At 40.2% G+C, this 24,198-nt stretch overlaps 2 protein-coding genes across 2 annotated transcripts; one reads left to right on the top strand and one right to left on the bottom strand.

The window, feature by feature from the left end:
• Positions 1-1,210: 1,210 nt before the first annotated feature.
• Positions 1,211-2,155, top strand: LOC103696211 (chaperone protein dnaJ 11, chloroplastic). Its single transcript, XM_008777748.4, has one exon. The coding sequence runs from the start codon at positions 1,325-1,327 to the stop codon at positions 1,706-1,708; it is 384 nt and encodes a 127-aa protein (XP_008775970.1). The 5' UTR covers positions 1,211-1,324; the 3' UTR covers positions 1,709-2,155.
• Positions 2,156-5,213: 3,058 nt separating this feature from the next.
• LOC103696209 (enhancer of mRNA-decapping protein 4-like) lies at positions 5,214-22,664 on the bottom strand. The gene is given in 13 exon segments (XM_039130544.1): positions 5,214-5,798; positions 5,992-6,135; positions 6,292-6,453; positions 6,537-6,707; positions 7,579-7,698; positions 7,778-8,137; positions 12,589-14,214; positions 14,480-14,608; positions 18,926-19,144; positions 19,349-19,505; positions 19,592-19,641; positions 21,694-22,298; positions 22,301-22,664. Coding segments are annotated over 13 exon segments (4,239 nt in total). The 5' UTR covers positions 22,488-22,664; the 3' UTR covers positions 5,214-5,489.
• Between the last annotated feature and the right edge of the window lie 1,534 nt (positions 22,665-24,198).

Here is a 24,198-nt window from a genome sequence, read left to right as displayed (position 1 = left end):
CCGCCGAATCAAAACCGGTGGCCTAACCGTAATATTTACCCCATGCCCAACTGTAACAACCGGTGTATGGTAGACCACATGCCAAGGTGAGTGGAGCCCACCAAACCCTCAGGTTCATCCCACGTGGATTTCTACAAACTTCTCAAAGTACTAAAAATTTATTTATTCTTAAGTCCCATTGGATAAAGTTGTTGGTAGTAGAGCTTTTTAATGTAAAACTTTATTGAAGTAAAAATTTTATAAAAAAACATTTATTATTTGGTAATCTTAATATATGTTTGGCAACTCAGAAGGTACTTTTTAGTATAATAAAATGACCATAAAAATATATCATTCTAATATAGTTAATATAATATTATATACTATAGCATAATAATATAATATAATTTAATATTATATAATATAACATATCAATGTATTATGATATAATATTATATTATATTATATTTATAGTATAATATAATAATATATCAATATATTAGGATTTCTTATTTTTTCTGTTGGAACTTCTGCAGATTTTTATAATATAAAAAAATATTTTTTGTAATTATAATATTTTATAATAGATATTTTAGTCTAAGCAAATTATAAATTAAAACAATTTTTCGATGCATGCTGAAAGTGCTTTTTCGAAAAATCTCCATATGGGAGCTTCTTTCTAGAAGCTATTTTAGCTTTTTGATTTTTTTTTATCAGATATTTTTATTTTATCCAAAAAAAAAAAAAAAAAGTGGTGGATCATAGAGTTCCTTTTGGCCCACAAAAAAGTCTGCCAAAAGGCCTTAATCATTCTAGGGAATCTTCAAAAATAGCTGCTAGGTTATATAGTAATCTACCGGCGCGCTATCTAATCCCGCCACGGATTAGATGCCAAGCGGAAGCCCGAGCCGAGCCGTCGACGTCCCAATTCTGCTCGCATTCTAGAAGCCGGGACCGCCTGCCACCACACGCCAAAATTTGGAAACCTCATGCCTTTCCATAAGAGAACACGCGTACAAAACCTTCTATGCGGTCTCACGATCTACCTCCAATTACCCTACTCGGAACCCAATGGACGGCAGATACAATAACCCGCGTACAGAGTACCTAAACGGGATGCCGCCGTTAAACCGCACACGGAAATCTCCGTCCCCAAGTCCGTGTGCCAGATCCGCAGCGGTATCCAGGCCCACGTGATCAGGATCGACATATCGGACGGCAATCGTCGCCTCCCCACTTTATAAACCCCCTCCGCCTCTTCTCCTCCTAACATCGTCTCTTCAGCGTTCCAAATTTCCAATCCCTTCAAAGGCGAAAGAGCTTCGAACCCTCAAAACCTTTCGAAATGGCCGGAACCCTAAGATTCGGAGGATTGAGCTCCTGCCCCCATCTTGCCTCCCCCAGACGCCGCAAGCCGGTCGGCGCCGTGGCCATGGCGGAGGTGGCGACGGCGGTGAGGCGCGCGAAGAGCCTGTACGAGGTGCTGCGGGTGAAGGAGACGGCGTCGGCCGTGGAGATTAAAGCGGCGTACCGGTCCATGGCGAAGCGGTTCCACCCGGACGTGGCGCCGGCGGCCGGCGGAGCGGACTTCCTGGAGATCCACAGGGCGTACAAGACGCTCTCCGACCCGACGGCGAGGGCGCGGTACGATATCTCCATCGGGCGGCTCGGATTCCCGGCCGCGGGGCCGCTGCGGTCCCGGCGATGGGAGACGGACCAGTGCTGGTAGGCCGCCGGGCTAACAACAGGCGATCCACCAAACCGGGGACGGTTCGGTTGTCGAGAGAGACCCGAGCCCGGTCCGGAGCGCGTGCCCACCGACCTTGCAACGTGGCGGCATCTGAATGCCTCATCAACATCCGGGTCCCTTCTTGTCAACATTCTGGATGCCGAAACTTTAAAGAAAAGAAACAATGTTGATGGGCTGGGACGGGTTTTTTTTTTTTGTTTTTTTTTCCGAGCTCGCGTATATTGGCGCTGAGCTGTGAAAATGTACAGCTTCGAGGTTTGGAAATTGCGAGAAATCGAGCCTGCTGTAACAAATCACAGATGAGTTGCAAAGCGGTGGCATCAAACTTTTTATCAAAAAAATGTATATATATTTTTTTGAAAAAACTAGTCTCATATGGTGTCAATTTAACTTTTACTGGGGCAAAGAAAAACCCCAAATTCACAAGAGATGTCTTTGTGGCTTTCAGTCCATGGTTTTTAAGATATGGTGATGACCGCGTAACAGCCATTAACCACAACTTTTAACAAATTGCTAGTTAGGAATTAGGATATGTTAAGAATGTCTCTCCCTACAAGAGTGATATATAAAAGACAATAAAAATAAATCACTGACACCTAGTTGAAAATGAAAATTGTCCCTTGCAAGTTCTAAAGATGCAATAACAATACATGCAATGGTGCTATCAAACCTTGCCCCAACTATCTGGGTTTTCCTTTTATGAGCTTTATTCCAAAATTTAGAGGTATCTTGCAACCCGGAAAAATAAAATACTCATAAAAAGCAGTATTTTCTGTGGTTGCAGTTTATTTATATACCAGCATATAACTTGGATAGAAAGAAAGACTGGTTCCCTTTTTGAACTAGAAAATCCTCTTTCCTTTGTAACCTTCTTTCACTCAAATAATAAAGTTCCAAGGACAACCTCCATTAGGGTTATCTTAACTTGATGTGCTAGATGTCCCAATACTTAGTAAGACGGGTCTCCATCTTCCAATATTTAGGACTGACCAAACCAATGCATATGTTTGGAACAATGAGGAGCTGAACCAGCAGAGACTCAAATACAATGCCTGTGCTTATGCCTTTCGGAGCTTAGACTGACTTCTAGGGTATATTATTTTTTTCAACTATTCTTAAAACGTAATATAGAATAGATAGAATAGAATAAATAGTAGAAATAAAATAGAATATAATAAACAGAAGAGCCTAATTGGTTACTAACATAAACTCTTGATATTTATATTATGATACTATCATTATACAAAATTCTAATAGTATATGTATATTTACCGATATAGTAACATAATATATTATTATAAAATATCAAGATCATGATCCTACATGCATGTAATAAGAAATATAAAAGTATTACATTTAGAAAATATTTAAATACAATATAACAAGATCATTAGTGGTTGTTGCATCACTTTTAATTAAGATCATGGTCATAAAATTACAATAGAAATAATAAAATATTAGTGTAATTAATGTTCTGTGTGAGATACGTGTAGGATACATACTAATGAAAAATATTTTCAATATTATCAATAGCAAATATGATTATTATTAATCCATTGATTTATGAATTAATTTAGCAGTAAAGTTTCCTATTAAATATGATTTAATAAGCTAATAAGCTTCTTATATATAATCGTATTAAATAAGACCCCTACTTATTATCCACAATAAAGATCTTTATTAATAGTATTATTAATGTGGATATCCACGTGATGAATGGAGAGCACTGTATAAACAGAGTCGTTATTATAGTATATACTAGCACATAACTTGTATGATATACAAATATAATTTTTTATCTATTTTTGTATTGTTCTTGAAATATACTATAGTAGTGTAATAAATTATATTTAGCATATTATGTAGGTTTGCCGAAACCATTATGGTGCTACCACGATATTGTAGTAGCTATTACTTGAAGCTATGAAATAAATTATATATGTGCAGACTAAAGTATAGATTATACTAAATTTCAAAATCATAAATGTGTTGATTGGCTTGAGTTCGATTTAAAACTAAATTACAAACATTTTATGATATTAAACATATTTTTGCAATTAATTAAAAGTATATTTATTTTTTTGTTATTTATAATTGTTATATTATATTAAATAAACTATGATTGTTAGATATATTTATTTCAAATGTTAATTATTTTTTATAATTGTTATAATATTTATATAATAAATTAAAAATTATTATTCTATAGTATATAATTGTTTGTTCATATTTTTAATATCAACTCTCTTGACCCATTGATTTAATCAATACATGGCTTTCATTTTATTAATGACAATGTGGAATGTCCGAAAAATTTAAATCCCATTATCAATATTAGCATCCATCCGGCAAACCTGCATTTAATTAATACATGAATTTACTTAATACATTGATTTGATTAATATATAGCTTTCATCTTATTAATGATAAAGTGAAATGTAAGGAGGATTTAAATTCCATCATTAATATTAGTATCCATAATTCCAAAACCAGAGCTAATGACTAAGTTACCATTTTATGTTGCAAGGCAGGTCCAGCAAATCAAGTAATCATCCTGTCTATGATTATAAGATTATCTTGTTGGAAATTCAGTTGTCACTATATGAATCACTCATTAGCCTCCCCGGGTACTCTCTCTCCGGCCCACTGCTGTCCTCATCTAAATTTCTCTGAGAAATGATTGCTGATTTAGATGGATGCTAGTAGTTGTCTATTTCCTGAACTATAATTTGCTTTCTCTTATCTGATATCTTTTTCTTGGTTTGTACAATAGGGTCGATCGTTTTATCTGATACAAATTGTAGGCCTAATCGATAGATATTTAACTTGATTCATGTCTAAAACTGACTAGAGATATAAAAAGGTTCAACATTGAATTCAACCTTCGGTCAATTCTAAAAGCCTGCTATCAACTTGGAAATAACTCTGGAATATATTATCCAATCAAGCTTGCATCATCAATAAGAGCCAAAGATCTTATCGAGTCAATAAAACCAATAATCCCAATAATCTTATCGAATCAAGCGGTATCAAGATAAATAAGAACCAACATTTAAGATAAATTACAGATCTTATCAAAAGACATGTTATAAGAAATATTCTTATTTTTCTTTGTAAGCAAAAAATATAAATATATTTGCAAGAATATTCAAGAGATCGTACAACAATAAGTAAAAATGCCCAGCCGCTGTAAGAAGCCGAAACAATGAGAACTTTTTCTAAAAACTTTTTTCTTCCATCTCGCTACTCCATCATACGATAATTTATTTTATCGTATAAACTGTCAACCAATAAAAAGTGCATACCCAACCAAAAGTTTCGCATTCGTCAGCCAAATTTGGGCCATCAAACTGCAAACACTGCAAACCCAACACAAAGTACTCTCAATTCCAACGCCTTCAGTGTTTCAAGCATGCATGGAAAAACACATACCCAAGCCCTTAAATACTAAATAAGCATATGAAAACCACAGAAGTTCACCAGATGACCAAAGTCGACAAAATACCTGACGAAATTACTTCTAGAATTGATTTGTTCACATTTGCAACAAAGATGATGAAAATAACCAGAACAAAATGATGCAAGACAGGTTCAAACTACTACTAATTTACACCACACAACCCCTTCAGATTGAATTATGGTTTTCGCCTCTCTTTTTTTTTCCTGTTCTTTCCCCATTTTTTCTATACAAGATTTAACCACAAACCAAGTCCCTAGGAGATTTTCCACAATAACAAATTAAGAAGGGGCAAGAGACAGATCATTTACAGCTCATCAAAACTGAATTGATAACATGCATTATCAGTCGGATGTTGGCGGCATCAGATGCCGTGGTTGTGGGAAGTGATCTTTGGTGGGCCAGTATGTTATAGACCTGCTCAAATATTGGCCGTACATGTAATGTGATCATCGGATCTGTCGGATTGATTGCTACGGCTACATCTGTCATCCATACCACTTTGTGGGAAGTCTCGTTGCTGATATCACATGCTAACTGCTGCAGAAGAGCTAGCAGTACCCCTTGATTTAGAGGAAGTGGCACCGTGGAACAAATTGCATGCAAATCAACCTGAAAACCCAGAATTAGTATGAGCCAAAAGAAAAAAGAACTTTGGGACTGCTAAGACTTGTAAATAATCGAAAAACAAGATAAGAAAAAAGCTTAAGATGAAAGCATTTCTTGCAACAATATTTGCTGGCTTAAACATTACTTGATGTATATGATATAGCTTGATGTATATGTAAGATAGTGCATATCATACCTGAGAACATAGCCAAGACACGATGGAAACATTACTTCTCTGAAGAGCCATGGTGAACGCTTCCTCATATTTCCTCTCAGAAATTAACCTTGTTAGTTCCTTTGTTGGATCCAGAGGTGCCTCAACCTGTTGTACAGACAAGGCCTGCTAAGATTAAGATAAACATACTCATTAATAAGCCAACATTCAAAGAAGGCAATTGATCAGGACTCCAAAAAACTGAAGGATGAAAAGGGAGAATACTAATATAAAACATAAAAGAGAAGCAGGATCAACAAAATGGAAATTGACAGGTATTACCATCTCAGGATGAGCAGCCATTGGGCCATTGTTTTGCTGCATAGCAGTGGGATTCAATGCCTTTGTGTTTCCTGCAGCAAGAAGAGCCAAAAGCTTCCGCTGGCCGTCAATCAATTCAGTAGTAAGATTTTGGGTGATTGTTGATGTAGAATTGATTGCATCCTGCAGGACAAAAAACAAAGTTAATACATCAAACACCAAATGCACCCGGGTATGATCGGTAATACAGAACTGAAAGCACATACCCTCAAAGTGAGAGCGAGAGGAGTGTGTGATGCCTCAAATTGCTGCTGAGCCGCAGCAGTATGTTCAGTCATTCCCTTCTGGAATGCAGCATCCACTTGTTCAAACATGGCTTTGCACGATTGCTCAAATGCAGGAATCACTGAAGATTCTAGAGAAGACCTTAAGGCATCCTGCACGTGCATGCAAGTGAAGCTGTTTAGACCAAAACTAGCCCTGTAATTTCTAAAAAGACAAGGTTGGCACACAAAACAAGTCAGTATAGTTTGTAACAGTGTAAAACAAACCAGTGACATCTAATTCATGTTTCGCCAAACATCACAAAACAGAAAACAGATGCTCTTCTCAAATTGTAGAACTTTATTTAAATCATAACCATAACCCCAATCATCAAAATTTATCACAAGATATAACTGTTGATATCGGTTCTATGAGCCCTCATTTGCCAATCATTTCAATTAATGGCTCAGACCACTGTTGTTGCAAGCTTTTTCAGAGTATTCTCACAGATTCAACTTGTGCTACCTTTGTTCGTTCTGCACTCTTTTGTCAATAATTTATTTCCCTAGTGTCCTTTCAAATTTTCATTCTATGTGCCTGTACAATCTTCAGGGCTCCTAACTTTGTCCACAACCAGTGCAACTCCTATAGCTCCTCTACTTTATCAATCTTTCACTCTTACCTTTTCTAGTTTTACCAGACATGCTCGTCTAACTATTCTCATTTCTGTTGCATCTCAGTTTTCCCTGAGATTCTTTATTACCCAGTACGCTAAGCCATACAACATTTCAAGTCTTAATGCCGTTCTATGATTTTTTTTTTTCACTTTACATCACATGGCATGTTTCACAAAACACCCTAGAAGCACCTCTCTGATCTCCACTAAATCCATCTAGCTGCAATATCTTATATGCCTTTATCAAAGGAACTAGCAGACAAGAATTTTAGAATGGGGATAAAATTAGTATTTCATCTTTGAACAGGTTATCATGGGAGGTAAAACTAGTTAACTACAAAAGGACCTCTCTTGCCAAGCCTGCATACCTGAAGAGCTTGCTTCCCAGAAGTTTGGAACTGTGCTTGGATTTGCCTAGCCACCGTAGCTTCAAGTTTTGAATTGACAGTCTTCTCCAACTGATTTACTGCTTTGTCTCCAACCCCTCTCTGAAAACAAGGGACTGATGACACACCAACAGGGGTATCGAATTTTAGCTAAAACAGTAAGCAAGGAATTGAATAGAACCTGAAATGCATCAGTTATTGCTAAAGAAATTGTTTTTTCAATAATTGGCGTAATTGCACGAGCTATGACTGGACCAACTGCAGAGATTTCCTTTTTCAATGCTCTTTCCAACATGGCAGGCCAATCCTTGCTCATACAGCTCGTGATCAGACTTGTTATCTGCTGCGTTCGATCTCTCTCGAGCTTCTCATGCTTCGCATTTTCCTCCTGGCAACGGGCCCACAAAGCATCAACATTGGCCTTGATGGCTTTCTCCATGCTCCGGCCTAAGGCTGTCTCCACTCTTTTGCCTTCTTTGGTGACAGGAACAGCCACCATTACACTCATCTGCTTCTGCATTTCCTTTTGCATGGTCATAAGCTGCAAGATAGGCCATCTCTAAAGTCAGATAACAGAATGAATGGACTAACAAAAGTATGCTAGATATTTTATTCATATCAACAACAAAGCATCATCTTCAAGACAATTCAGACATAGCTAGATGGTCATCATATTTCGAACAGCCAAAACCACCAAAGTCAGCCTTGGAAATGCTAGCAGAATCCACTCCATTTCTTGCAATCTCAGCAATGACTTAATGTAGAATATGAAAGAATGTACACAAAGATTTCCTGTTAAAACAATCTAACAATTTAATTAATAACATGGCCATCTTTTTCTCATCTAGCAGAAAAATATCCACTTCAAAAAAGTCATGGTGTATACTGTTCATTTTTTAACACAGTACAGATGTGATTTAAAAGAGTCATACTGCAATTATCCCTTATGATGAATCCTCCATCATGGCTATGGCCAAACGATAGAACATAATGGTTATGTTGATTTACATATATTCAATAGATGAAAACGGCTATAAATAAATAATATCGCTAAGCAATCCAGGCTTAAATCAACTGCTGAACTGCACACAAGAGATCATGAAAAATGCTAGATTCCCCCCTTTGTTACAGCACACATAAGTTTTCGACTACCCCAAGTTGTATTACTAACAACAAAAGCATTCAAGATACATAACCACCAGAGAGATGCTGTAGTCTTTTGACACAAATGTCACAGATAACTGATTATTTTGACAATGTTGACTCTGGTTACTATGCCCTATTTGAATTTCAATAATTGATAATGTTTTCCAAAATATATACAAATTTAATTAGTATATTTAACACTACAGTATTTTATGTTTTTAATTCACTCTCAAGTTCTTGCTTCCTACTATTTTCGTATACCTAATTCTTCAATGCAGACAACCCCCGACCAGACAAATAATTAGGAGAGATAATATTCTGTTGCGAAGGAGACAATTGGGGAAGCAAAATAGATTCAGTTTTAGCAATAGCGCTCCTGAAGATAGTATTCTTGTGGAAACCTTTTGAAGTAGTACATGAAGGAACTACATGACGATGATATACGGCAAGATGTTATTGGATTCCAGAAATTATTTTGGGACATTCACTATAGAATTGGCCAATTGGAGAACAACATTCACCAATCACTCTCGCTAGACTGAATAGCTTTGCATCAACCAACCCCCCCCCCCCCCCCCCAACCCTTCTCCCCCTAACACACACACCCACCCACCCCAAACCAACCAGAAAAGGAAAAACAAAAGATGTGTCTGAGCCTTGCTCCTCTCAAAAACTTCTAAGAACAAGATGTTCAATCATAAAGTAATTGTAATTGATAAGAAATAATGTGAATTTTTGTATTGATTAGAGCACATCAAGGACACAGATTCTTCTGTTAATTTGAAATGGTTATGAAGATCTCAAAGCAATTGGAATCAAACATGTGACCTGCAGAAAGTCCTCATATATACAACAGACAAGTTGAAGAAGGTTTTGGGTTCCGAAGAGCTACCAGAGCAGGGGGTTTTAACAGCCCTGATAGCCGGGAAGTAAGGGTGGCAAAATATGACCCGACCCGCCAACCCGACCCGTGTTCGACCCGCCATAAACAGGTTTGGGTTTGGCCTAAACAGGTTCGGGTCATAAACAGGTTGACCCGTTTAACCTGTTTATTAATTGGGTCGGATACAGGTTTAAAATATCTGACCCGTTTAACCTGCATAACACGTTTAATAACCTGTTTAATATATGGGTCGGATTGGATAGGGCCCTTATCTACAGTCCACAGCCCACAGCCCACAGCCCACAAGGAGTCAGGATCCGTTTAAAATAATCTCCCCACGGGTCATTAGGGTACCGATGCCCTTTTTTTTTTCTTGGTGCGACGCTTCGACCTCTCCGACTCTCCCTCTAGTCCACCTCCTCCCCCACCCTCGAGCCCGCCGCCTCCGACCCCTCCGACGGCGCCGACGACGCCGACGACCTCTCCTGCCTCCCCGACCGCCTCTCCGCCCCCGCAAGCCGGCCCCCTCCCTCCCCTCCCGCCGATTCATCGCCGAGCCGGTCGCTGCCCGGTCCTGCTCCTTTGTCGGCACCCACAAGTACGTCGCCCACGAGGTCGCCGTCGGCCGCTCCCACAGTCCCATGGCAGCGCCGCGTCCTCCTCTACGAGCTTCTCGACGGCCGGATCCGAAGACTGAGAGGTATGAAGCTTCTCTACGACCGGTGAAGCTCCGGCGGCGACGCGGCAAGGAAGAGGCCACGGGCGGTGCGGGGTGGCGGCTCGGGCGCAGCCGTGGCGTGGGAGGCCGATCGGGGAAGAAGATGAGCAGGAAATTTTTTTTTTTTTTTTGTCCTTTGCAGCTTTACCCTCCGGTCCCTCCCGCTTCTCTCTCTCTCTCTCTCTCTCTCTCTCTCTCTCTCTCGTCTTTTCCCCTCCCATCTCCCTAGCCGGCTAGCCCCCACCCTTTCCTTTCCTTAAACAGGTCGGGTCAGGTGGCCTGTTTATTAAACAGGTCGGGTTCAAGTTGTAATTCCTGACCTGTTTAATAAACAGGTCGGGTTCAGATTTATAATTTTCTGACCCGACTTGTATCTGACCCGACCTGTTTATGCTTGACCCGACCCGATTGCCACCCCTACCGGGAAGAGCCTTAGACTTCTGCCGGAGTTCCCGCAGGGACAAGGTATGTGATGTTTGAAAGAATGAAAAAAAAAAGTCACTACCTCAAACATCAATATTAGGTAAGTATGCATCAAATCTACACCTACAACCTTGGTAGTGAGTCATATAATGAAAATCGTTACCCCTAGAATTATTGGAAAGCAAGACTATGACATAGTTGCTAGGAGAGCAGAAGCTAATATTTGACACTGAAGCAAACTCACTATTAAGAAATAGATTAAGAATTACATAACTAAGGAAACAAAGTACCATAGCACGATGGGATTTTTTAGCAACTTTGGAAATCAGAAATCTATTATACATCAAAGACATTACAAAATTCAATTCGCTTCAACCATCAGCGGAAAGGCAAGCCGAATCTTTGATGGAATCTTCTTTTGACAATTCAGATAAGAAAATGGTGGTGACAGATGATGCTTGTGTGCAAGGATACTTCATGCCAAACACAAGTACCTCCAGAATGCATGAATAGTCAATGCCAACACAAATAACAAAATTTATTGGGTAAAGGAGAATGGAAAAACATGGATATTAGAATGGCTTTCTGAAAGGCTAGAGAATTTCTTGCAGGCTGTCCCAAACCTTGCACATGATTATATTGGATAGTCTAGATAAATATACGAGGAAAGTCTCTTGAAATTCATGTTACCACTAGCAAGCAGACACATGCAATGCACATGCAAAAATAAATAAGCATATAAATCTAAAGAGAATAATACGATATCTCATGTTCTCCCCCTTCGAGTTATCGCCCTTCAAAAGAGGGATTAGAATCAACCTAGGTCTGGATCAGGGAGGAAGAGAGGGCAACATAAACCCACCTCCCCAAAAACAAAGAATATAATCTTATTATTTTATTTCCTTTTTCAAGAGCCAGAATTTTCTTCATTTTTAAATAGTCAGTATATTTAAATAAGAATCAGTTATGTATTCTAGGACAAGCTTGAGGATATTTTCGTTAGAAAAAATGATAATTGGAATCAGAATGAAATGTTCCCCAGTCTCAAAAATTTTCATTTTTAATTTAGTTAAATAGATCTTTTGTATTTCCTTATTTATTAATTTGTTCAATTACTAAAAAGCACAAATAACTCTTCTCAATGAAACGACACAAATGATAAAACCAATACGAATTATGAAAGTGCCACATAATTCATATTAGATTTTTTAAAGAATGGAATAAATCCAGTAAAAAAACATCTTATGAATACATTTCCCCTCAGCAAACTATGCAAAATGCATAACCACTGCAATTTCAGCAGCAATACATAACTTTTATTTTACTTTCTGTTTAAAAAGAATGGCTAGCACAAAATCCACATTTATTTTCAAAAGGCCTATAAACATAACATTTTTTTAAAAAAAATTCTTTTAACAAAAATTTGAACAGTTAGCATCCTGACTGGCAATTAATCAATTGATGTTTGACAAAACCACAATCCAGTTTTTCAAAACAAAGTATTACAAGGTGCAAGCACTGAAAAACACATGCCAAGAAGTGGACGCTTTATTAAATGACAGATGTTAACAAATAATGACAGCAGCCGTTAATACACTTACAGAAAAAAATACTTAATTTTATGGGATTAATAATGTTCTCAACCAAACCATGCATTTCCTTGGTAGTTGACCAAACTATGCATTTCTGTAGTAGTTGACCAAACTATGTGTTTTACAGTGCATGATATAAACAGAGTATTTCAGCACTCATAACCAAGTACTAAGAAATTTCAGAAATAATCAAGTAAAATCCGCAACTTCAAATTGCTTCTCATAATCACCTGGTTCAGTGTATCCTGCATTGCCAGAATTTGGGGAAACACTGTGTCAGTGGAAGGAGCAACTACACTGTTCCCCAGTTCATTTGAAGAATCAGCAGAGTTAAAAGGACTTGAGGAAGGGGATGTTAACCCAGATGCTTGAGACTGCTTTCCCTTTGACTTTTTCCCTTTGGCAGCAGTTGCTGCAGTACCAACAGATTCTGCCACCTTTTCGGGCATATCCTTTGTGCTGTCTTGAATTTCTTCCTCGCCAGTACTTGAAGGTTGTTCCAATGACTCAGCAACAGCTATGTCCTCAACAACGCGAGATTCTTCCATACTGCAAGTTTCAGTTTCTGCCTCGCATTCCTTGGCCATCTCAATGTTTGATTCTGAAATCTGGGAGGATTTCTCCTTGCTTTCTACAGTAACAACTTGAGCCTCTTTTTGGGAGTCAAATTCCTCATTCTGACTTGATCTACTCTCACCCGCAACTTTTAATTCCATTTCTACATTCTCCAGTTTATTATTAACAGTCACATCTGGAACCTTTACTTCCTCACCTTTAGGACCTTGATTGACATGACTGCTCTCAGATGAAGATATTGCACCTGATAAGATTTCTGATGGAGTTACCAGATGTGTTGTGTTGCCACCCAGCTTAAACATAAGACGATGATTTGGCACCATAGAAATATCATTTTGGCCAGCTTTAGATCCATCCTTTCCTAAGTTATCACTCATGGAAGGAACATCAGCCGTACTTGTGATAACAGTGTCCACTCTCCTATCAACTGAATAATCAACATTTGATGGGTCAACATCGCGGCCACCAGGTGATGGTACCTGCTCAAAACCTTTTGGAGGGCTTTTCAAGGCAGGTAGCTTTCCTGCAGGGTCTAAATTCAAAGGAACAGGTGAAGATAAAATGTTTGCAGCATCAGCATCTGAACTTGGAAGTGGAGGAGCACTGGGCTTAACTTCAACATTTGATGTAGACAGTTCATGAATACCATTACCCTCTGAAGCTGCTGAAGTTACAGGATATGAAGTTATAGGTGGATTCTCAGTGCTTCTATCTGTTAATGGGGGTTTGGGTGAAGCACTTCCTACAGGAAGATCACTAACCATAGGTCCACGGGATGGTTCCGTAACTGGTACCCCTTCTGAACTAGGTGTGTCAAAAGCACGTGAGATACAAGAATCCTTCCCCAATGCAACATTATCACCGGGTGGTGGCAAACACTGTGATAAATCCAATGCATACTGCTGAATAGCCTGTGTCTGGACACAGTAAACCTGAACCACCTGTTCCCCATCAGGAAGGGAGTCATTTGTTCCAGTAAGGCTCAAAATAGGCATTGCTACAGTAAAATCTGCTATATAGTCCATGCGTGTAGCTGCTGGATATGGACCATAGTCTACATGAACCGCATATATAGCATTCTTTTTAGCATTTGCAAGTATTATAAGGCTTGCGCGAGGCAAAACCACAGCTTGGTTAAAAAATGCCTCCTCAAGCCGAGGTTCTGAAGAACTTCTCAAGTCCAAAGTCTGAGTGCACTGCCATGCTTCAGAATCATTAGGCAAAAGCCAACCTTCTTCCCCAGCAGAGGCCCATATTCTCACTTCTCTATTCAAAGGACCCTAAGACAAACGACAAACAATTAGAGATGCTATTGTTGTATGCCAAATCCTCAGCATGATATTCACTGTAACAAGAAATTGTAACTGCAATAGACCACTAATTGCATCAAAGAAATAGCAGAAAGCATGTTAATTCTCCAGCAAATTGCTACAGTATCTTTAATCTCATAAATATGAGATAATAACAGAACATGCAAAAATATGCATATTGAAGAATATATTGTTTATTTTGTACAAGTCTTAGATGAAGTCAAAGGCCACATACCGCTGTGATGAGATTAATGTGATCAGGTCTGTGAGGCGATGTCAAGAATGCAACTGAGTTGACAGCTTGACCATCATGCGGCCTCAAAGTTGTAAGGGGAACTGCTTTACGATCTTCCCAGATCTTAACCTGAGGTATGAGGTGATATTAAAAAAGGAAATCAATATATGGCATGAAAAAATGCCTCAAAATATACAAAGGTAATGCCCTCCATATTTTCCCACTAAAATATTGAAGCAGTCAATGCTCATAGGTAATAGAGGGAGAGATCAATCAAGAAGGCTCAACCATCTATTTATAATAATGTAAAATGTTATATCACATGAAAAAAACCTGCAAAGAAACTCCTCAAAGAAAAGAATGGGTGTGAGTGATGAAGCCCTGAAAAACAATGGTTATTCTCACCCATCTGCGAGTAAAAACCAGCTAAAATAGCTGATGTTTCCTCCTGAAAATGTAAATCACACACCAACATCTAAAGTGGAGCTTCTGGATTTTGCTAACTTAGCAAGCATCCAACAAAATCAAGTTATCAGTATAAAAAACTGTAGAGAGCAACCGATAACAATTCAATGAAGTATTCCAATTAGAATTAAACTAACAAAGCTACCAATTATCAACCAATGCATGACCAATTGGTTGCTTTGCAGGTGTAGCATAACTGCCCAATAAACAAGAATGAAAATCTGGCACCAGTCGAGTGTGTATTTTAGTCCTGGCTCAATTGCTTCTCAGTCCAATGTCTGTCTTCAATCCAACAAACTTTCCTGCAGAGAAGAATTCTTACCTGATAAATCCCAACGGATCCTAGAGCCTTCTTTCCCCCTACTTGTGCATTGTGATTATGTTTACCGTTGCTTCCATGTTAAACTCCAGTGGCCCTCGAAAATTGACTGGACCTAGATTTTTGAAGTGTTCCTATCATGCTTACACCATACACATCTCAAAGGTGTGACGCAAAAGTTGGTAGTATAACTTCTTGATAAAGGCTACAGATAGCTTTCAATCATCAAGTAAAATAAATTAACAAAATCTACTTCCTCCTAAAAGCTACATCGGCAAAGAACTACTCTTACCATACGTCTGATGACCTAACTGATTTATAAAGAGCATTCATAACACTTGCACAACTGCTCTAGTGTATAACTAGAAAATAAAAATGAAGGCATTTTAAAACAAAAATGAGGAAATCCAGAGAAAAAAGTTGATTTAAATATTAAAAAATTGCCATTCAGAATGGAGTACTTTGTTTAATAGCATGTTTGAGGCAAAATGACATCTTTGGTAATTGATATAACAAAAGATGTGGCAATCATAGACCTAGGGTTGAAACCATTTTCTTGCTGGAACCTCATAATCATGTTGAAATTTCCAGCACTACCTTACCCTTTTCTTTCCTTTTTTTTTAAAATCCTTCTGTTCTTTCCTCTCCTCTGTTTCTATGTTTATTCCTCTGCTTCACTTGGTACCTGGGATCAGGCTGTAATTTCTCGAATGGTTCTTCAAGCTTTACTAGCACATGGTTCATTTCTTATCTTTCCTATTTTAACTTAACAGAAGAAAAGGGAAAACCAAGAAAGCATATAAAATCTAGAATACTATATGAAGTACAGTTCTCATCATAAAGCATGAAACATGTAATTGCTCGGTCGGCCAAAACCCCAAATCTGGAATTTGGTAATTCAGGTTGAAACTAACTGAAACTTCAAACCATGAATTCAGGCTTATCTTTTTATGGGAACCAACAGCAAATGCTGCTCTGCAAAGAAAAAAAAAGGACATACCACTCTAAACCACCTGACATGAAAAGGTGAGGGAGGCCCGTGCATACTAAGAGAACTTGGTAAAATAGTCTTTTGATAACTTTAAATATTTCAAGTGTGATGGAGGTTTGCAACACAACATTCCCTGATGATGGATACACCATGCCAGGTCTGTAAAATTCTTGTAACAACCTTGACATGATAGGGCTTTTGTAAGCAAATAAAAACTGTTGCCCAACATGATGGACAAAACAAAATATGTAGCATAACCATCAAACTTTTTATCTCAATAATTTCTATTCGGCTATATGAACCTTCTTTGTCAACAATTCATGTTAATGCATCATCATTGTAAACTAACACACTCTCTGAAAAATTTATTAATGTTAACAACTTTTCTCCTCATTTCTTGACCTTCAAGATATATCAGCACTCTTTCCCACCTTACCAATTCATCCACCCATTTACTGTAACACCAGAACCATCTCAATTATTTTCTCCATTTCTTTATATTCGAGTGGTGGAAAATACTTCATTTGTACTCGTCACCCCATTCTTTCTGACTTTATAAGATTTTTAAAGCATTGCGTCATTCATTTTTCTAGAATATTTGTCTCATGTGTTTAGACCGTGTCCAAAATGTAAATCATAAAACATTGCAAGGCTTAGTTGTCAATTTGATGCAAGTCTAGGGCATACAATTACATACTATACATCCAACCTCTCCGTTTGACTGGCCTTTCTTCTATCAAATATATCTTCAACTATCTCCACATTCTTCTATATAGTTGATTCCTTGTAACAAATAAGATGACACTGGGGTATCTCTTGGTCGTCCATTTCAACCAAGGCCTCATTTTCATTTATATTTTCATTGATGTTGAATTCAATAGTCTTTGTTCGAACTTGATTGATTAAAAACCCTTGTTCTCCAAAACTCCCTTCATAAATTTAATGCGCATCAACTCCTAACCTTGCATTACCAATTAACATAATATCATTTGTAAACAACATAAATCATAACAAATCCACTTGAACATCAAAGACTAGGTTAGCATTTACAAGTTTAAAAAGATATGGACAAAAAGAATTAATTGCAAGTAAGGCAAAATGGCTCAAGATTTGCCTGTCTTGCCACCACTACTATAAAATGAAAACCAGAAACATATCTTTATAGGTGCATGCAAAAAATTGCATAAGTGAAACTTTGAGCATTCACGGAAAATTTGCTTCTCACTCATGTTGACATTAAAGACCAAAGAAAAGCCAACAGGGTTGATGATAGATTGGGTGATCCAACTAGAGAACCATGAACCAAAACATGGACTTAGAACCAGAAAGAAAAGATATGCACTCTTACAATGCCTTACGAGCATGCAACATTAGTATTGTGCCGGTTGCTTGTACTTGACAAGCTGCCATGCTGATGTCTACGAAGCACTAGCATGGTGCTGCATGGCACAGCACAGACCATTCATACCATTGCAGTGCCAAGTTGGCAAACCACCAGCATGCAATACTTCAATCCTTGAATTAAGTACGGAAACAACAATAATTCGTAGGAACAAGACAAGCAAACAGGTCATGTAACAAGAGCAGCTGTATTCCCATCCTATTAACACTAAAGCAACATGACAGACTAACAAAATTGTTGGGACACAACTGTTTCAAAGTGGATAATTCTTCTATACAAGGTTTCAAATCTCAATGGGATGTCCCATGGGATGCCGGGATGGGGTACCATCCCAATGCTGGGACAGGACTGTCCCGCCATCATCCCAGCATCCAGCTGGCACATCTTGGGGCATGCCTTATCCCAAGTGTCGGGACAACGTGGAATGGCAGTGCTTCTCATTCCGCAAAAAAATTAAGGACGGATGGGATGAGATTTAAAACCTTGTTCCTATACATGGGACATGACAATTCTGGTCATGTAAACGCTAAAAGGAGAATCGAAGGAGTAACTCACTGAGATGTAATGTCCAAACCATCTAAAGTTAACACCAATGCGCAAAAATTTCAAACAGTTTATGGAATCATACAAATGCATAAACAAACAAAACTTGGGCTACATCAAATGATTGACTTGTTGAAATGTGATGCCCAAAGCATCTAAAGCTTAAGATCAAACTAAAAAGAAATTCAGATAAAGTCTGCAAAATCACACAGACGCATAAATCAACAGAAATTGTACTATTCAATATAGCTATAATAGATTCTGCTAACAGAGACTCAGCATGATCCTTCCAATGCACCAAGTGGTTTCAAACTATTGTTTAAGAAATCATGGAGCACCAGCAAGAAAAGGCTGAAAATCTTACCTAGACTGAATATTGCATGCAGTCAAAAACATAAAAATAATAATATAGCTACGGACGGCTTTGGTGCATACAAGATATACGTGAAAAATAAAATGGATGAAAAGGCAACTTTTCATGCCAGCAAAAAAAACAATTGCATGACTATTTGGAGAGAGATCATCTAAAGTTGTCAAAAAATTTGAAAACTGCCTCAAGGAACATACATTTTTTTTCTAGGTAATTATGCATTGTTAAGCTTTATAAGATACCATATAACAGCAGCAAGTTCTCCAATATATCACAATCATACTTCTTTCTGTTCCTCCTATGTTAGAAAATCAACTTTACGATTATCAAGAAGATTTGCAGGAAAAAGTACAAACCATGCCATCTTTCGATGCTGAAGCCAAACGAGTTGTCATCCATTGAGATATTGACAAATCTGTCACTTCACCATCATGCTTACCCACAAAATGCACACCATCAATCAGCTTCTCAATTGGGCATCTGAGAGGTTCCTCTGCAGAAAATTCTTTTCCTCTCCCCACTTTTGTTATGTCGATTTTTAGAACTCGGTTTCCAATTCCAACAAATAAAATTTCCTGCAGAATAGTTATTGATGACCAGAAGTATGAGCTTGATATATAACACTGCAGACATTCCATCGTAGCAGAAAATTCAATAGTAGATGCAACTTTCCAAGCTAAATAGACAATGGAGAAGATAGGGATTGAGTATATATATTGAAATAAAGCCATTTAAGAAAGCATCCATGAGATAGCACTAAAACAAATGATAGCTTTTACTTGTTTGTGAGAGTGCCAACAGATTCGTGGATGACAGGATTCTCCATCTCCTACAATCTGAACAGCAATTATGATTTTTCCAGTTATCTGTGGCTTATTGTCCTCATCAGGTCCCTCATCAATCTTCCATACAAAAACCCTTCCATCTACACTTGCACTGCAAAACATAGAATAAGTGAATTGCCAGGAAACTGCAGAGCAAAGATAACCGAAGAAACAGGTAGAAGACAAGATGAAGAATACCTGGCCAGAAAGTGGACATCTTCAGCAAAGAAAGCCATGTCTGTAACCCTCTGGAGAAAATGCAAATCCAGTCAGCTGGGAATGCTAATGATAAATACCTTCACATAAGCAGTTCCGCAGATTTTCTCTCTAACTAGGGTAGAAAGGGAAAAAAGCATATAAAATGTGAAATGCAATACTTAATGACTTAATAATATCTTATCCATGAGTTTCGTTGTCACTCTAGGTAAATGAGATAATAGAAGAAGCAACAACTTCTTCCATTACAAGAAGAAAAAGGAAGTTCCAACTAAAGCATGTCAAATTATTTAAAAGTAAGCGATCACTTAAAAAAACAAGTTAAACATATCAGCAGACTTGGAATATCCAGATATGCAAACAGATCTATAATAATATATAAGATTTAATAGCAGCTGATGTGTAAAGAAAAGATTTATGTGCAAAGGCAGTGTTACATAATGAGATTGCATTTTCTTCAAATTAAGTAGAAAAAAATAAAGATTAGAGATAATTATGTAAACCGTTAATTATTCAGAAAATTCTATGCATATATTTCCACGAGCATTCTAGACATATCACCAAGTGGAATTTAAGCTGATGTACACTTGAAAACTTGGTACCAAAAAATATGCATTAGCCGGCAAAAGAAATCTGAAGCCCCACATCTAAGCAAATTATAGCTCTTTCTCCAATTGTCTGATGATACAAGTTCACTGAGAGAAAAAAAAAAAGAGAAGAAGCACATACACAAGATAATAACTACCGACCACATGAACACAGTTGTAGTAAGAATAAGCTTGTAATATTTATTATTTTCCACAAACAAAAGCCTCAAAGCCCTGCTATAGTTGTGTCATCTTCAAAAATAATTTCCATGCCTGTCATGGTCTGTCCTGTACTTTTTCTCCCTCTCGTTGATAACAAAGTTTGGATCACCTGCCCACTACACAGAGCGCCTTACAAGCTGCCCAAATAAACCAAAGTATAACAGTTGATGCATATCAGCAGGATAATGAGTAAATGACTTTTTCCATATGTGATAATTATCTAAATCCCTGCCCAGTTTGCCCCCAAACCAGCCAGCCTGTTTTTGCCCACACTCTCACTACAATTTAACTCCAATTAACATGTGACCATAATAACTATAAATCACTAAACTGTAGATAAATCAATATCATATGCACAGCCATCAGGCATCATCCCAACTATTTGAGGTCAATTTTATTCATTCACCAAATATTCCTACTTCTGCAAATGCCCAGAATACTCATATAGCATGCTCCAGAAGAAGAAAATTTCAAATCCCAACCAAAGTTCTCCTAGCTTCATATCATGCACAGGACAATCATAATATCATCTTATCATTCTCTCAACTACCCAACTCATTTTATCCCCCTTGCCATAAAATGCAGTGAAGACTAACACCCTAGATATGCTAAATCAAACGCATGAACAGCCATTTCCATAATATTTCACATCATCACTCCAATAAATCCATATGTCTCTATTGGAATTTTTTCATCTCCAAGTTTCAATTGTTACAGCTAAAATATGGTCTTTCAATTAGTAATTAACATATGGTATTAATTACACTGTTGTGATAATTTCCAACTTACTCACTTTATAGAGCAAACATGGAGTTGAATGGACTTCAACTAAAATTTGACATGGTCATAAGCTCAATTATTTCTCTGACCTCACAAAAACCAGGATGACATCAAGCACACCAACATACAAGTAGTAAATAACCTGAGTTTAAAACACTGGCAAATCAACTAGCACCATGGACTTTCTTCTAAGAAACCCTCAAAAAGAACAAGCACCATAACAAACCTAAAGACTGAAGAGTTTTCACAAAATCCAAAAAGCTCCTAAACAAGAAACTTCATATCCAGTTCGAGCTGTGTCAGTTCCAAATGTCACCCTCCTCACAAAATTTTAGTTTGGCCTTCCTATCACACACCGAAGTCATGCCAATTGCACAACCATCCAAATCTGACAAGAAGAAGGGATCGTAAACACTTACAGATAAATCAACACATGAATTATTATTCACCGAGGAGAAGGATAACAAAAGATCAGAAATTTCACTGAGATCAAACCTGAGTATGCCCCCGGAGCAGCGATCTCAGTGCTGTGTTGATGTTGAGCACGCGAATCGCACCGAGCTTGAGCCCGTAGCAGATGTACGTCCGGTTGACCGCGATCTGACGACCCAAAACAAGCCCCGGATCCGACGTGTACTTGGTGATCGGAGTGACCTCGAGCTGGGGCGGCTGGGACTCCCCCGGCAGCCGAGAGTCCACGTCATACACCGCTCGGTCCCCGCCCACCAGGTGCCTTCCCCGCGGCATTTTGCTGCTCGGCAACCTCGCCGGCGCCGGTTGGCCGATGGAAGCCAGGGTCGCCGGAGGCGCGGAGGGGATGGCATGGAGTATCGGAGGGTTCGCCGGGGCGGAGAACTCCGACGGTACGGAGGATGAGGGAGGCATCGAGACCGTGGATTCGAGGTGGGAGGTAGCGGTGTTGCCCAGAAGCGCCATCAGGCGGGCGCCGTGGTTGGGGCCGGGACTAGGGTTAGGGTTAGGATTAGGGTTCGGATTGGGGCTGGGGAGGTGGGGAGGGGCAGCCGGGTAGGAGACGGGGGGGCGTTGGAGGGGGTCGTGGGGATAGTGGAGGAAAGGGTGATGGTGGAAGGGCGGGGTGGTGGGGGGTAGGAGAAGGCGCCGGGTGACGGAGAGGGGTACGCCGGCGGTAAGACGGCCCCGTAGGAGGAGGGCAGGGGAACGGGAGGAGGGGCACTGGGGTTAGGGTTCGGGCTGGGGTTTGGGGGCTTGAAGAGCTTGTGCAGCTCGAAGGGGCCGGAAGGGTTGGGGTTTCCGGCGGGGGAGGCCATCGGCAGCGGTGACAGCTCCGATAGCGGCGAAGGAGCGCGGTGGAGAGTAGGGTTTTGCTGTGGTTCAGGCTATCGTGCGCCGGGTTGTGACGAGGCGTAGGTTAAGAGATCTGGGAACTGAGGGAAATGGGAAGAGCGGAGCGGAGAGGACGAGAGTTAGAGGGGGGAAAATGAGGGCGAATTAATAATTTACATATTAATCTATTTTGGATTTGGGAAGCAATTAATATTTGGGTAGTTCTAAATACACCCCCCCTATTGCTCAGGACACCCCCAAAAATTAAAAAAAAAATACCCAAACTAACCTTTAGTGTAATTACCATATTGCCCTTGAAATTTTCTCAGTACACCCCCCTTCCTCCTCCTCCGTTTCGTGCTCCGTTCGGCACTGGATCGCCGAACAAAATGCTTCTGTTCGGCTGAACGGTGCCGAACAGAAGGCTTCTGTTCGGCAACCCTCAACTGAACAGAATCCTTCTGTTCGGCGGAGGGGAGGGGAGGAGGGGTAGGAGGGTGGGGAGGAGGCGGCGGAGGGGGAGGGGTAGGAGGGGTAGTTGGAGGAGGGGGAGGTGGAGGAGGAGGAGGAGGGGGAGGTGGAGGAGAAGGGGGAGGAGGGGTAGGAGGAGGAGGAGGAATGGGAGCAGGGAGGAATAGGGGGTGGAGGAGGAGGCAAAGAAGGGGGAGAAGGCGGAGGGGGATGCAGAGTAAGAGGGGATGGGGATGGGGGGCGGAGGTAGAGGGGTGGAGGAGTAGGAGGAGGGAGGAGGGAGGAGGAGCAGGAGGAGGAGGGTGAATAGGCGGAGGAGGAGGGGAGAGGGATGAGGGGGAGGCAGAGGTGGGCGGGAAGAGGGGGAGGGGGAGGAGGAGGATGAGGAGGGGGGAGGAGGAGGAGGCAGAGGCGGGGCGGAGGAGGAGGGGAGAGGGATGAGGGGGAGGCAGAGGTGGGCGGGAAGAGGGGGAGGGGGAGGAGGAGGATGAGGAGGGGGGAGGAGGGCGGGAAGAGGGGAAGGGGGAGGAGGAGGATGAGGAGGGGGGAGGAGGAGGAGGCAGAGGCGGGGCGGAGGAGGAGGGGAGAGGGATGAGGGGGAGGCAGAGGTGGGCGGGAAGAGGGGGAGGGGGAGGAGGAGGATGAGGAGGGGGGAGGAGGGCGGGAAGAGGGGAAGGGGGAGGAGGAGGATGAGGAGGGGGGAGGAGGAGGAGGCAGAGGCGGGGCGGAGGAGGAGGGGAGAGGGATGAGGGGGAGGCAGAGGTGGGCGAGAAGAGGGGGAGGGGGAGGAGGAGGATGAGGAGGGGGGAGGAGGAGGAGGCAGAGGCGGGGCGGAGGAGGAGGGGAGAGGGATGAGGGGGAGGCAGAGGTGGGCGGGAAGAGGGGGAGGGGGAGGAGGAGGATGAGGAGGGGGAGGAGGAGGAGGCAGAGGTGGGGGGTGGGGAGGGTGGGGGTAATTTAGGAATTTTTAATTTTTTAGGGGGGGTGTAGAGAGTATTTAATTTTTTTTAAATTTTTGGGGGGTGTCCTTAGCAAATGGGGGGGGTGTAGAGAGTATTTAATTTTTTTTAAATTTTTGGGGGTGTCCTGAGCAATAGGGGGGGTGTATTTAGAACTACCCTTAATATTTGTAAGTGAGGAGTAAAGTAATAAATAGTGCCGAGTTCCATTTACCCGCGGAGGAGTTTGAGAGAGGACAGAAGATTAGATTAAGGATTCCAGACG

Source organism: Phoenix dactylifera, chromosome 1 (genome assembly GCF_009389715.1).
Source record: "Phoenix dactylifera cultivar Barhee BC4 chromosome 1, palm_55x_up_171113_PBpolish2nd_filt_p, whole genome shotgun sequence".
Classification (NCBI taxonomy): domain Eukaryota; kingdom Viridiplantae; phylum Streptophyta; class Magnoliopsida; order Arecales; family Arecaceae; genus Phoenix; species Phoenix dactylifera.
Note: the sequence above shows the minus strand (reverse complement) of the source record. Positions and strands in the feature narration are given on the sequence as shown.